At 39.5% G+C, this 16421-nt stretch overlaps 1 protein-coding gene across 1 annotated transcript in view; it reads left to right on the forward strand.

Moving 5' to 3' along the window:
* FGD4 (FYVE, RhoGEF and PH domain containing 4) overlaps positions 1-16421 on the forward strand; it is a 277447-nt gene that overhangs the window by 210691 nt on the left and 50335 nt on the right. Inside the window, exon 5 of the mRNA XM_066368922.1 lies at positions 15477-15566. Coding sequence (XP_066225019.1) covers positions 15477-15566 — 90 coding nt within the window. The remainder of the gene's footprint in view (positions 1-15476; positions 15567-16421) is intronic.

The raw sequence follows: 16421 nt of genomic DNA on the forward strand, positions 1-16421 counted from the left end.
TAGTTTTTCTTAATTCACTTAAACTGAATGAACCCAGAAACTGCTTTATTTTATAGTGACTTTGTTTAATATGTTAGAAAGTTATACGAAAGTAATGAACAGCCTGACCAGATGGTGATGCAGTGGATAGAGTGTCGACCTGGGATGCTGAGGACCCAGGTTCGAAAACTCAAGGTTGCTGGCTTAAGCGTGGTATCATAGCCATGAGCTTGAAGCCTTAGGTCACTGGCTCAGTTGGAGGCCCCCTCCCGCCTCCCCTGTCAAGACATGTAGGAGAAAGCAATCAATGAACAATTAAAATGTCCCAACTACAAGTTGATGCTTCTCATCTCTTTCCCTTTAAAAATTAAAAAAAAACAGCGGTAGAGCGTCGGCCTAGCGTGCGGAGGACCCAGGTTCGATTCCCGGCCAGGGCACATAGGAGAAGCGCCCATTTGCTTCTCCACCCCTCCGCTGCGCTTTCCTCTCTGTCTCTCTCTTCCCCTCCCGCAGCCAAGGCTCCATTGGAGCAAAGATGGCCCGGGCGCTGGGGATGGCTCCTTGGCCTCTGCCCCAGGCGCTAGAGTGGCTCTGGTCGCAATATGGCGACGCCCAGGAGGGGCAGAGCATCGCCCCCTGGTGGGCAGAGCATCGCCCCTGGTGGGCGTGCCGGGTGGATCCCGGTCGGGTGCATGCGGGAGTCTGTCTGACTGTCTCTCCCTGTTTCCAGCTTCAGAAAAATGAAAAAAAAAAAAAAGAAAAGAAAAAAAAAAAAGGAAAGGAAATAATAATTTAAAAAGAAAGAAAGAAATGAACTGCAAAGAGTGTGTCTCTTTTACAAAGAGAGTAAAAGCCACCTTTTACTCAGTCTGAAAATTTAGAATGCCCGGTTCACTCTCCAGGTGCTAAAGCAAGTGAACGAGACAAGCCCTTCCCACATAAAGAACCTCAACCTACTGAACACAAAGAAGCATCAGTAAATCACCATAATAGGGTGGCTTTGTGCTTCAGAAACACAAATGAAGCAGCCCCGGAGCAGGGCTGAAAGAGGGGCGGGCTGTGGAGAAGCAGTTGAACTGGGCTTGAAGAAAGAGTGGAGGTGGCTGGGCTGTCCAGAACAGATAGGAAGGAGGTGACAGGTGCGTCTGGCAGAGGGAACGTGTGAGGAATGACTGGAAGGAAGAGCATGGATGCTGTATTTGGAGTATTTCTGGCCTTTACATAATAAGAGCCCAGAGGGCCAGCCCTAGCCAGGTGGGTCAGTTGCTCAGGGCATCATCCTAGGATACCAAGATTTGATCCCTAGTCGGAGCACACACAGGAATCAGCCAGTGAATGCATAAATGAGTGAAACAACAAGTCAATCTCTCTTTCTCAATCATTAAATAAGTTTTTTGAAATTAAAAACTAGTAATAATAAAAAAAGGGCCAGAGGGCTAAAGACATGAGTATAGATGTGTAGAGGGAAAGGCTTAAAAAGAAAATATAAACTAAGGACAAATTGTAATGGCTTTATATTGCCTGAGTTGTATATTCTCCCCCTGAGAACAGTGGAAACTTCTTAAAAAGATTTTTGAAAGTCTAAATAAAAATTAATAATTCTCATAGAAAATCAAGAAAATGCAGCAAAGCATAGAAAATACAAAAAGCATCCGGTCTGACCTGTGGTGACGCACTGGATAAAGCGTCTACCTGGAATACTGAGGTCGTTGGTTTGAAACCCTGGCCTTGCCTGGTCAAGGCACATATGGAAAGTGATACTTCCTGTTCCTCCCCACCTTCTCTCTCTCTCTCTCAAAAAAAGGTACGAATAAACAAAAATCTTTAAAAAAATGAAATTAGAACAATTCAAGTTCTAATTTTAAAAAGCATCTGTAATGCTAAAATACTAAACAAAATACTAGCAAATCGAATACAACAACATATTAAAAAAATAATACATCATGATCAAGTGGGATTCATCCCAGAATCTCAAGGATGGTTCAACATACGTAAAACGGTTAATGTAATACACCATATCAACAAAACAAAGAACAAAAACCACATGATCTTATCAATAGACGCAGAAAAGGCTTTTGATAAAATACAACACAATTTTATGTTTAAGACTCTCAACAAAATGGGTATAGAAGGAAAATATCTCAACATGATAAAGGCCATATATGATAAACCATCAGCTAACATCATATTAAATGGCACTAAACTGAAGGCTTTCCCCCTTAAATCAGGAACAAGACAGGGTTGTCCACTCTCTCCACTCTTATTTAATGTGGTACTAGAGGTTCTAGCCAGAGCAATCAGACAAGACAAAGAAATAAAAGGCATCCATATCGGAAAAGAAGAAGTAAAGGTATCACTTTTTGCAGATGATATGATACTATACATCGAAAACCCCAAAGAATCCACAAAAAGACTACTAGAAACAATAAGCCAATACAGTAAGGTCGCAGGATACAAAATTAACATACAGAAGTCAATAGCCTTTCTATATGCCAACAATGAAACAACTGAGAAGGAACTCAAAAGAACAATCCCCTTCACGATTGCATCAAAAAAAATAAAATACTTAGGAATAAACATAACAAAGAATGTAAAGGACTTATATAATGAAAACTATAAACCATTGTTAAGGGAAATCGAAAAAGATATAATGAGATGGAAGAATATACCTTGTTCTTGGCTAGGAAGAATAAATATAATCAAGATGGCTATATTACCCAAAGCAATATACAAATTTAATGCAATTCCCATCAAACTTCCAATGACATTTTTTAAAGAAATAGAGCAAAAAATCATCAGATTTATATGGAACTATAAAAAACCCCGAATAGCCAAAGCAATCCTAAAGAAAAAGAATGAAGCTGGGGGCATTTCAATACCTGACTTCAAACTCTATTATAGGGCCACGACAATCAAAACAGCATGGTATTGGCAGAAAAATAGACACTCAGACCAATGGAACAGAATAGAAAGTCCAGAAATAAAACCACATATATATAGTCAAATAATTTTTGATAAAGGGGCCAACAACACACAATGGAGAAAAGAAAGCCTCTTCAATAAATGGTGCTGGGAAAACTGGAAAGCCACATGCAAAAGAATGAAACTGGACTACAGTCTCTCCCCCTGTACAAAAATTAACTCAAAATGGATCAAAGATCTAAACATAAGACCTGAAACAATTAAGTACATAGAAGAAGACATAGGTACTCAACTCAGGGACCTGGGTTTTAAAGAGCATTTTATGAATTTGACTCCAATGGCAAGAGAAGTGAAGGCAAAAATTAATGAATGGGACTACATCAGACTAAGAAGTTTTTGCTCAGCAAGAGAAACTGATAACAAAATAAACAGAAAGCCAACTAAATGGGAAATGATTTTTTCAAACGACAGCTCAGATAAGGGCCTAATATCCAAAATATACAAAGAACTCATAAAACTCAACAACAAACAAACAAACAATCCAATAAAAAAATGGGAAGAGGATATGAATAGACACTTCTCCCAGGAAGAAATACAAATGGCCAACAGATATATGAAAAGATGCTCATCTTCTTTAGCTATTAGAGAAATGCAAATCAAAACGGCAATGAGATACCACCTCACACCTGTTCGATTAGCTGTTATTAGCAAGTCAGGTAACAGCAAATGTTGGAGAGGCTGTGGAGAAAAAGGAACCCTCATACACTGTTGGTGGGAATGTAAAGTAGTACAACCATTATGGAAGAAAGTATGGTGGTTCCTCAAAAAACTGAAAATAGAACTACCTTATGACCCAGCAATCCCTCTACTGGGTATATATCCCAAAAACTCAGAAACATTGATACGTAAAGACACATGCAGCCCCATGTTTATTGCAGCATTGTTCACAGTGGCCAGGACATGGAAACAACCAAAAAGCCCATCAATAGATGACTGGATAAAGAAGATGTGGCACATATACACTATGGAATACTACTCAGCCATAAGAAATGATGACATCGGAACATTTACAGCAAAATGGTGGGATCTTGATAACATGATACGAAGCGAAATAAGTAAATCAGAAAAAAACAGGAACTGTATTATTCCATACGTAGGTGGGACATAATAGTGAAACTAAGAGACATTTATAAGAGTGTGGTGGTTACGGGGGGGGGAGGGGGGAATGGGAGAGGGATAGGGGGTGGGGAGGGGCACAAAGAAAACAAGATAGAAGGTGACAGAGGACAATCTGACTTTGGGTGGTGGGTATGCAACATAATTGAACGACAAGATAACCTGGACTTGTTATCTTTGAATATATGTATCCTGATTTATTGATGTCACCCCATTAAAAAAATAAAATTATATTAAAAAAAAAAAAAAAAAAAAAAAAAAAAGTAAAAAAAAAAAAAAAGCATCTGTAGTTCCAATTCCCAGAGAGAATTGCTCTGCTATTTAACATTCCAGCTTGTTTTTCTGAGCCAATTAAAAAAAAATCAATAGCGTAATATATGGTCATTCTGCATCCTGTTTTGTTTTGTTGGATTAAGCATAGGTTTTTTTTCCCATGTTATTTCAAACTTTCCATAAGCCTGGTACTATCTGCCCCGAGGGGCGCTGCATTAAAGCGTGGAAGTGACATGATTTTATATCTTTGGGTTTTAGAAGAATGAGTCAGATAAAAGGAAAAACAGCTGGAGCTGCGTACATAATAAGCAACCTCAGGAACCCAGGTGTGAGAGGATGTGGGCCTTGCCACGCAGGGGTTAGGAGAGGGGAGCGGTTTCTGAGGATCCGGTGTCTGGATGTGGGGAATGAGTCATGTTCAGCTCCCAGCTTGGGGCAGTGGCAGATGGTCTACCATTATTGAACTACAAAGAAATAAAAGAAGGGGCATATTTGGGGGGGAGGGGATAATAAACTGGATTTAGACATGCTGAATTTGAGGGACTTCTGGGATGTCCAGCTAAAGATGTCTAAAACAAAAATGGAATCCTCTGGTGACATGGTTTGTTGGTTAAGGGGGAAGGCTTTCGATTAAAAGAAGAATTCATATCCCAGCTCCATCACTTACCGACTAGGTGACCTGGGGTGTGGCACCTTCACACCACTCTCTCTGGGTCTTGGTTCCCCAAGTTGTTAATGAAATAACTGAGTGGCAGACAGGAAGGAAAGTAATGGCTCTTGGATGAGGGAAGGGGGTGGAGTGGCTGACTAGGCTAGTTTTGTCCTGCTGCATTTGTGGCGCCTACAGGACGTCCATTTGGAAGTACTGATTAAGCCAGTGGACACACGGATCTGGAGCTCGGGAAGGGGGAGAAGGAGGGAAGAGGATGTACACAAGGGAGGGGTTAATATTGCCAAAATAGAATATGGAGGAACAGAAAAAAGGTTGAGTGCTGAGCCCTAGAGGCACAAACGTAATCAAAAGAGGAACTTAGCGAGTTGTCTGAGAAGAAAAAGAAGAGGAGTGGTGTTGTGAGCACCAGTGGGCCCGAGAGGACAGAGCACATGGAAGTGTTGGTGAGCTCAGGAGGGTTTAGATTTAGAATATGGAATTCCAGTTAGCCGGGAGAGCTAACTGCGACAGTACAGCTAACCAGCCCAAAGACCCTGGGTAATCAAATTAAATTGAGTGAATTTATATTATACATATACTGTGTGCAAGGCACTGAAGTGAATACAATGAGGAAAGTAACAGTAGAGAAGGGGGATTAGGATAAATAAATGACCATAATTTCAGATATCCAGAGGCGAAGGGGAAAGGAGAATTCAAAGGTAAAGGTAAGGTTCTATAGCAGGGCTGAGAGGGGGAATTCCCTGTTGTGAGCAGAGGTGGAGAAGCCAGGCAGAGTCTGGAACTCAGTAACTGAAATGTCCTCAACGGGTAGGATTTGGAGCTTGAGGACGGTGGAGAAGGTTGCTCTTGTGGTAACCTGCGACTGTGACAAAGCTGGTGGGATCAGTCAACAGTCTTCCCAGCCTTATGTAGCGGCCTGGGACTCTGTACAGAGAAGAGGCAAACCGGGAGTGGGTGGAAGTAAGCCAGGATCAGCAAGTCAGCAGTGCCAAAAGAGCAGGGCGTAATGGAGTCGGCAGGGGGTTTCACAGTGTTGCCATGAGCCAGACGTTTTGGGACAGTCGGCTGCATGGAGGGCAGTATGAGAATATAGAGCTGGTTTACAGTGCATGTGAAAAGAATGGAGAGGTCAGATCTTGGAAACAGCAGTTGTATGTGGCTTACACAAACAAAGACAAAACAATACACCATAACCTGGTAGTCAGGAAGACAGGCTCAAGAGCCAGACTCGAGGTTTGAATCCCAGCTCAGCCACTAACCAGCTGTGTCACCTTCAGCAGGTCACTCAAACCTCTCTGCACCCAGTTTCTTGATCTATAAAACGGAGATGAATATACCTATCTCATAATGTTGTTACAAGGCATAGATCATTTAATAGTTGTAAAGGACTTCGAACAGTGCCTGAAACATAATATGAGCTGTGTGTTTGTTAAATAAACAAAATAAAGTCCTATTTTCTCATTTGTAAGTCAAGATGAATAGACCAATGACTGCCCATAACTGCAGATGGCCTTCAACAGACCCCAGAATTCAACATATTCTGCCCTGTGAAGACTCCGCCTCCTCTATCATTTCCATGTCCAAGCAGGGTACTGCTGCTGGGACACACAGAGATAAGTTTAGGTGCCTCTTCCTTTCTAACTTAGGTTCCCCTGTGTTTTGTTCCTCTTGCCTGAAAACCATAAGTTATTACCACACAAGGAGCTCATGTCTATGTACAAGTTTTTAACTCCAGGGAATTATCAGAAATATCTATCAATGACCTAATTTTTTTTTAATGTTCTGCCAAGACTTGGGATAGGTTATTTCAGTTCTTGATTGTGAATATTTGTTAAATTCTTCTTAGTGTTTAATCTTGAAATTTTGCAGAACCCCAAAGGACAGTTTAGTCTAATGTATACACTCTGTGGAGTATAAGACAAGCAGAGTTCTCTCTTTGCTACTACTTACTTCCTGTCTGACCTTGTGCAAGTAACCAAACTGCCCTTGTCGGTGCAAGCTCTATTTCTCCTGCTTCCTCATCTTGTTTCAGAAGGATGTACTAAATAAAACCTTCAGATGAGAAGCCCCCGCACACACCCATTCTCCTGTTTTGAACCAAGGACAAAAGATTGGAAAAGCATTGGTGCTGGGTCAAAAGTAGGCTCAGACTTTGCTCTCAGAGCTTCCTGAAGGATCATGCTAAATGAGCCTGTTTATGCTTGTGACGCAGTATTATGAAGCACTGGGAAAGGAGAAATGTCTGTGTGTCACCGTGGGCACTCTCTTTTTCTTGTAATGTGAACCTGGTGATAAATTCCTTGCTGGTTACAAATCTTCCCTGAGACCACATGACCTAAAACATTATTACATGGTCTTCATTGACGATAAAAATCTGTTTTATTCCCTGCTTTTCTTATTTTCTTCATCTAGAGGAAGTTCTCTTGGTTCAAAGGTTATAACAGAGCAAGAACTTTTGTTTTCATAGACCTGGATTTGAATCCTGGCTCAATCACTTACTAGCTGTATGACTTTTGAGCCACTTTGAAGACTTTGATGTTTGGAAATACATTAAAAAATGACACCAGAATTTTGATGCATCTCATGAATTGTGGTACAAAATCAAGTGTTTATTCTCTAACTTAACTCATCTTGTTTTGAGAAAATGGACTTCAGGAACACAGAGATATGTGTACCTATACAAAGCTACATCTTCCTTTTATGGAAGAATATAATTAACTCACGGCAGATTTAGGGAGAAACACCCCAGGGCCAAGGAATACTCATTCTGGTTCTATAAAAACCTGATAATTTGTATCCATATTGCTTTTAATATAACCTCATAAATATATGGAAAAGGCTGTAATAACTTTTAGTAGATTTGATTCAGTGCTTTTAGAAAAAAATTCTGCTTAAAATAAAAGCACATGAGCACATGTACTGAAGGTTACAAAGCATTAATACCAATATCTGATTTATTTTAAAATAGTAGAAGATGTTGCTCCTAAAACATCTTTCAGGAAACTGTAATTGTTAACATTTACAGAATTCTTTCTACAATATCTGCTCCCCCGTTGGTGGTTTTGAGGCGTGTGGCAGGGCGGATGGCACTAAGACTTTGAAGAATGACTCACTGGCTCCACACTGGCAGCATCTGCCTTTCCAGTTAATGAACTCTGTGAGCTGCGGGGGGAGGGAGCTCTTTGTCCGGCTGCTGCCATCTGGGAGAGTCGTGTCAAAGGTCTGAAAGGAGCTGCAGAAGCTCGTGACATCTGCATATAAGGAGGCAGAACTGACACTGCAGCACATTCATGAGCCGGCAGGTACAGTGACTAATAACTAGACTCAACCTGACCCCTATGCAGATGGGCCACATCTCTAGGAAAGGTTACTGGAGGGGGGAAAGAAAGGGACAGTGCGAATGGGGAGCCACTGCACCGACTAATAGCCTAGTATGTGCAGTAAGCAGAGAGGAGTCGGAGGGAAGCAGATGGAATCGGGTGATCTCTTATTGTAAGTGGAGTGTATCGTACTTTTCTGAGCCTGGTACTTCAGGTGTGCTCTCATGTGTTTGAGGCCATCATACACTGGAAATCGGCTTTCAGTATACAAGTATATATTTGCAAGTGAAAACAGACTGCTCACAAAAATTAAGGGATATTTTATCGCTTCATATTCATTTTGAAATATTCTCGTAATTTTTGTGAGCAGTATAAATCCCATCTCTCCGTTGAATAGAGAGATATCAAAAGTCAGATGCTTTTAAATTAACATTTATCATTATTTTGTGTATGAGCTTCCAATAGACTCAAATAGGATTACTTATTAAATCAATATTATTAATAAACAAATCAAACCATTGTTTTTTCCTGAAGAATCACAAGAATAAACCACAGGACTTCTTAATAAAGTGCTAAGCACAAAGGAGGAGTTATATACCTTCCAAGGTGGCAAAGAGTAAGAACTGGTATTATATATATAACTTTGCCTGTTTAACATTCTGCTTAAAAACATATGTATCAGACTGCAGCCCCAGTATATCAGCAATTTAAAAACTCCTTTTTCCGTTATTTAAGTGTAAGTCTGATTGTGTAAGAGTGATGAGAGCCTCATGCATGAGAGGGACTGTGTATTTCTCCCTAAGTGTGCTCGTAAATGAGTTTTGGTAACTAACTTTTTGGTAACTAAATTAATTTTTTAAGGTTAGATGCCATCATGTTATTACATCAAACATGACTGAAGTTTTATACCTAATGATTACAAAAATGCTGGAAAGTCAGCTATAGTAGAATTTTGTTTAGTAATTAATGTATAAATTTTTTTTTAGATTTTATATATTCATTTTTAGAGAGAGAAGAGAGAGAGAAAGAGAGAAAAGGGGAGGAGCAGAAAGCATCAACTCCCATATGTGCCTTGACCAGGCAAGCCCTGGGTTTCTAACTGGCAACCTCAGTGTTTCAGGTCGATGCTTTATCTACTGCACCACCACAGGTCAAGCTAATGTATAATTTTTTAAAATTTTTATTTATTGATTTCAGTGAGAGAGGAAGGGAGAGAGAGAGAGCGCCCTGTATGCGCCCTGACCAGGAATCAAACTGGCAACCTTTGTGCTTCCAGATTAAGCTCTAATCAATCGAGCTCTCTGGCTAGGGTGTAATTAATATGTGTAGTAGGTACCTCGTTCCATTTTTAAGTGGGGTAGTTGGTATTTCGTTAGTCTGTTCACCTGTAAGCACTTAATGCAGCCTTGTTTGTTGTGAAGAAGGCTTAGAGTGAGAGCCAACTGCTAGTGAAGAGTTACGTAAAATCACATACCACAGATAAGAATCTGATTCGTTCACCTTCTAACCGGTGACCTTGGGCAACTTTCCAGACCTCTTTGAGCCTGGGGATTTTGTTCTGTTGTTAGTGGGCTGCCTGTAAAATAACAATAGTAATGCTATCTATATATGTATTTTAAAAATGTTGTAAGGATCTTGGTAAAATACTTATAATAGTGTCTGATACATAACAATCAGCAAGTTCTTATTACAATGATTTTTTCTTTTGGCAACAGAGAGAAAATGAGAGGGAGAGGGAGGGAGAGACAGACAGGAAGGGAGAGAGATGAGAAGCATCAATTGCCGTATTTCGTTGTTCATCGATTGCTTGTCATGTGCCTTGACCAGGGGCTCCAGCCAAGCCAGTGACCCCTTGCTCAAGCCAACAACCTCAGGGTTTTAAACCTGGGACCTCAGCCTTCCAGATTTATGCTCTCTCCACTGTGCCACTGTGCCACCGCTGATTCAGGCTTATTACAGTGATATTATTGTGTGACTGACCTAAAACAAGGGTCCATGAGTCAGTGATTTCCTGACTTCAACCACAAAATCCCTAGTAACTTTTCACAAGCTTATATATGAGTGATTAGACCATGTCAGCAAGCTTATTTTTGCTTATCTTTGTGTTGGCTTTGGCAAGGTCAGGAACCTAACATTAGAAGACCATCTGTGTGGAAGGAACATAGTTTTTACTAATAACTGCTGGCATCTCCATAGATTTTGCAAAATAAAACCAGGCTATCCACAATTTGCCATGTTCAGCTAAAATATGATTAGCAGTCAGCAAAAGATTGTTTCTTATAAGCATCCTAAGATCCCATAGGTTGTGGAAGACCCCAGGAGTACAATAATAGACAGTATGACCTGTTAATTAATGAATTCTGAATCTTAACAGATACATTATTTTATTATAGCTCAAATTCTAAATGATTGTTTTCTTTAAAGGAAAGTTCACCCTTTGGTAGTGGAATTTTTATACTAAACCCTTATTATACTTCATACTCTCCTTTGTCAGAACTAGAATCAGAACATATAAAACAGTGTGAGTCAAAATGATGCATCACCATTATTAAAATAAAACTGTGAGCTTGAAAAGAACAGACCTCTGAGAATAACTGCATGGGTATGTCTCAGACGCATTTCGATAAAGGAAAGAAGCGAGACTCTAAAGGCACGTACTCTGATTCTGTTCACACAGCACTCTGGGGCAGGATAGACTAGCAGTTACCAGGAGCTGGGCCTGTGAGAGAGTGTGATTGACTACAGAGAGAGCTAAGATAAGTTCAATGCAAATGTTCTGCATCTTGACTGTGGTGGTGGTGACATGATTATAAGCCTTTGTCAAAACTAAAACTTTACACCAAAAGGGTGAACTTTACTATTATCTGTACATTGTATCTCAATAAATCTGGCTTTAAAAAACAAATCAAACACAAATAACTTGTAGTGTAGATGCAGATCAGTGTTTCTTGTAAGTATAAGGTCTACCGGAAAATTCTGTCTGTTTCTATCATAAGTTTCGACACATAAGCACATGTTTATTTGGCACATGTGTGCCTGTTTTTATCACTTAATGTATACATACTGATGTAGCAAATTAACTAAAACAAAGTTGATTCACGTTAGTCTTATGTGTGAAGCGATAGTGTACCCATGGTTACTGATAAAGTTCATTTACGCCACTGTAATTTTTACAAATTTCAACAAGGAAGAAATGCTACAGAAGCATGTCTGTCGCATCCACCATATTCCCCGGACTTAGCACCCTCCGACTATCACTCGTTTTTGTCCTTACAAAATTTTTTGAAGGGCAAAAAATTCAAAAATGAAGAAGATATAAAACAAGCACTGGTTCAATTTTTCACATCAAAAGGTAAAACATTTTTCAAAAATGGGATATACAAATTGCCCTCACGCTGGCAAGAAATCATTAATAATAATGGCAATTATATTATTTAATAAAGTTTATTGACGGTAAGAAAAATTTGTATTTTATTTTATTCCAAAAACGGACAGAACTTTCCGGTAGACCTTAAATATGTAGAATAACATATTACTTTAATTTCCCCTGAAATGTTGATAGTTTTCTCATGTATCTACTGTGTATCTGTGTTCACTTTTAACAGTTTCTAAGTCATATTTTTAGTACATTAAGTATTTTACTTACTCTCTAAGTAGTATTTTTAAATTACTTGAAAGTTTTAAAATTTCATGATATATATGGCATCTTTTACACAGTGTTTGTTTCTTATTAATCATAGTGCTACAAATAAAATCAGTAACACTTGGCCTGGCTTAAATAATAACTTTTATTGACTTCATCTCTGTGGTTATGGAATGGCCATTCATAGCAGTTAAGCCAACACAGGTACTCTCATTCACATGGAGCAGCAAAGAAAGAGCTCTTTTTCCGGTTCTTCCTTTAAGGGTAATGAGCCTCCTTTTCCAAAGCCCTCCAACCCCTGTGTATATTTCTTCATGTCTCCTTGGCTTCTGAACTAATCACTGTGTACCCATCATTACTATACCATTCAGGGTCCCCCTTTTGATCTGGAGTTGAGGTTAGTTTCCCCAAAGGAAAGGCTACATAGTAGTGGGTAGACATACACTAACCAAACCTGGATACCATTGCAGAATGGGGGGAAAGATGCCAGGCAGGTAAGTAACAATGCTAGTGCTTTACCCTGAGTTTATCAGGTTAAACCAAAACCTTGACTGCTTGGAGACTTTGCTGACTATATGTACATAGTTGTTATTTCACTATTTCTGAGGCCACAAATTATTGAAACAGTACTATGTTACTTAAAGACGTCACATAAAGATACCTCATCTCAGTACTGCTGTAAGAAGCAACTTGGTAATTTTCCGCATGAGAATGGACACTGCATATAAAGCATAAAGTAGATCAAATACATGTTGAATACAATGAAACATTATAATAGCATTTTATATAGTTTAAAATGTAACATTTACACAGATTAGACTGGGTTTAAAATATAATTTGGGTTGCTTTGGTACTGGAGTTTGAGACCCCTGTATTAAACCTTTATTATACTTCATATTCTCCTAGAGTGAAAAGGATATTTCAGCAAAGTAACTAGGTAGAAATTTCTAAATTAAAAGATGTTTAGGTATAAAATATAAAATGCATTTTAATAGGACCAAGCCCAAGGGCTTTGACAGTTAGAGAAGGCTCCATAGACCAGGATGGGAATTCAGCAGGCCATCAAAAGGAAAGGAAGTTTGTTTGTTTGTTTTTAGTGAGAGAAAGAGACATAAAAGGACATACAGACAGGAAGGGAGAGAGATGAGAAGCATCAGCTCGTACTTATGGCATCTTAGTTGTTCATTGATTGCTTTCTCATATGTGCTCCAGGCGAGGCAGCAACCATGGGGTCATGTCGATGATCCCATGCTCAAGCTGGTGAGCCCATGCTCAAGCCAGAGGAGCCCACGCTCAAGCCAGCAACCCCAGGGCTTTGAACCTGGGTCCTCTGCATCCCACGTGGACACTCTTATCTGCTACACCACTGCCTGGTCAGGCAAGAAAAGGAAGTCTTAAACACCTAGAGATACAGCAAGAGCATATGCCAGGCAGAGACGATAAAGGAAAGTTTTGGGGATATCTGAGACATATTTGGATAAAGGTGGACAGAGGAGTGTTTTTGGAGGAAAGTGTGCAAAGAAGTTCAAGGAAGTAGCAAGGTGTGAACAACCCTGAATGGTACACAGAGCCTGGATTTTATCCTGTCATTGAGGGGAGGACTACTGAAGGCTCCTCTTTCTATGGAAAGTAGGGCTATCCTGGGCAAAGCAGAGTTTTAGGAAGATTCCTCATTGCAGCAGTATACAAGGTGCGTTAGACCAAAAAACAGTACCATCAGTGCATTTGGCAACTATTGATTGGCCTGGGCTTGAGATACGGTATGAGCAACACAGGATCGCACTGACGAGAACTTAAAGGGTGGACTCTAAAGACATATCATGAGAGGAGTTGATAGCTGACTAGATTTTATGGCTAAGTTTAAAGTCATGCAAGATGCCCCAGACAGATAACAGGAAAGGGATGGAACCATTGCCAGGATGTAAAGTTTAGGGATGGTGGTGGAATAGATGTTTTCCAGAAAAGATGAGTTTAGTTTTAGGTTGACACCATGTCAAAGTGGTAATAAATGTCCACTGGTTAGGTATGTGAAACTTAAAGATATTTTATTGAGTGTCAATATTTTACTGAAGCATTGTGATAGACACAGGAGATAGAACAGTTAACAAGCAAAAGCTGTTCCCATCCTCTTGGAATTAGGAAGTTTCTACGAATACATTTAAGGGTTTAGTAAATACGTACTGAAGAAATAATGGGGTATGGATTTAATTTTAAAATATGGGTAGAAGGAGGGGGTGGGGCACAGATGGAACAAGTTTAACAATAGGTTGATAACTGTTGAAACTCGGCAGTGGCACATGGACGTCCATTGTACCCCTTTCTCTACTTTTATGTATGATTGCAGTTTTCGACAATGAAATGTTTTTGGCAAAAGCAAAAAGTTCTGTGCGTAGAGCTGATAATTAGAGAAGATGTTTGAAAGAGTGACGAAATCATGTCCAAACAGTAGCCCTGGAGAGGTAGGGAAAAAACAAAAAGTACAATGTCTAGAAACTGGAAAAGACAAACAGTGTTTCAAGGAAAAGATGGGTGATAGTGATAACTGACTGCTACAGAGGTCAGAGAAGAAGTTAAAATTTAAACAAGATGCTACAGATTATATTTAGCAAATTGCTCAATTCTTTTTTTCTTCCTAGCAAGTGAGAGAAACAGACAGACAGACAGAGACAGACAGGAAGAGGGGGAGAGAGATGAGAAGCATCAACTTGTCGTTGCGATACTTTAGTTATTCATTGATTGTTTCTCATACGTGGCTTGACTGAGGGGCTCCAGCAAAGCCAATGACCCCTTGCTCAAGCCAGTGACCTTGGGCTTCCAGCCAGTGACCTTTGGGCTCAAGCCAGTGACCACAGAATAATTTAGATGATCCTATGCCTCAAGCCTGCAACCTCCGGGATTTGAACCTGGGACTTCAATGTCCCGTTTTGATGCTCTATCCCAGTGGTAGTCAACCTGGTTCCTACCGCCCACTAGTGGGTGTTCCAGCTTTCATGGTGGACAGTAGCAGAGCAACCAAAGTATAAATAAAAAGATAGATTTAACTGTAGTAAGTTGTTTTATAAAGATTTATTCTTCCAAACTTAGTGAAAATCTGACATAAAGTACTTGGTAAGTAATTATTACTATATGCTTTAACTTGCTGTATCTCTGCTTTATAAATTTTATAATGTAAAGTTACTTCCCTACTTTATAAATCACCATTACTGTGGAACCAGTAGGCGGTTAGAAAATGTTACTACTAACAGAGAATCAAAAGTGGGCGGTAGGTACAAAAAGGTTGACTACCCCTGTTATCCACTGTGTCACCACTGGCCAGGCTATTTCTAATTCTGTTTCTTTGTGGTTGGATGTTCCTTGATGGTTGAAAGGAGTGGGGTACCTGAGAAGCTTGAGAAAACTTTTAATCAAACCATTTGATGATGTGTTTATTACTTGAGAAATATTATCCAAGTTTTATATCCTAATATGTGAATATCTATTCTTTTTGTAGGAAACAAATGAGCAAAAACTTCACAACATAGCCAATGAACTTTTGCTTACAGAAAGAGCTTACGTCAACCGACTTGACCTCTTAGATCAGGTAATATTTTCCTTTTTCAGAATCATTTTAATTTTGGGCTCTATACATTATTTTAACTTAATAGATAAAGTGTTTAGAAACTACGAAGAAGGACCTGACTATTTTTGGCCAGTGAAAGGAAATGTGTAACATTTCTAGCTTTGTCAGTACATCCTCTGGGTATACAGGCGTTATACATCATAAAGAACAAACCGAAGAAGGGCTCTCAGTATAAGTCACAAGTGTCTTTATCTGTGTCTTTCAACCGTACACACTAGTCTGTTTCTTGACCATTTATTGTGATTCTACATGCCATGTTACTATTAAAATTTAAATAAGTGATTGGTGATTCTGATGTGATAACTATCATGAATATATCACGCATTCTGTTTGGCCCTGTGTGCATGATCTGAGTTGTTGCAGTCATAGGGCCCGATGGAATTTTGAGAGTTCACTTGTGCAGCCTTGTGGGAAACATTTAATACAGCGCCTGGTGTAAAGTTGCACAGTTAATATTTGTTAAATATGTGAATCTACTCTATCACATTTTGTACTTTTATCCTGGTAGAGCCTTTCAAATACACATTTACAAAGAAAGTTGTTTTTTTCCTCAGTATTTATTTGTTTAAGATTTTAAAAAATGAATTGAAATTATTGGAGTGATATTGGTTGATAAAATTTGTAGGTTTCAGGTGTACAATTCTATAATACATCATCTGTATATAGTACTGCGTGTTCACCACCCCAAGTCAATTCTCCTACTATCACCATTTATCCCTATTATACCCTCTTGTACTCCCCCCCACTTCTCTTTCCCTCTTGTAACCAACATACAGGGGGTCCTCAGGTTATGACACAGCTCTGTTCCTACCACAG

Source organism: Saccopteryx leptura, chromosome 2 (genome assembly GCF_036850995.1).
Source record: "Saccopteryx leptura isolate mSacLep1 chromosome 2, mSacLep1_pri_phased_curated, whole genome shotgun sequence".
Taxonomy (NCBI): Eukaryota; Metazoa; Chordata; class Mammalia; order Chiroptera; family Emballonuridae; genus Saccopteryx; species Saccopteryx leptura.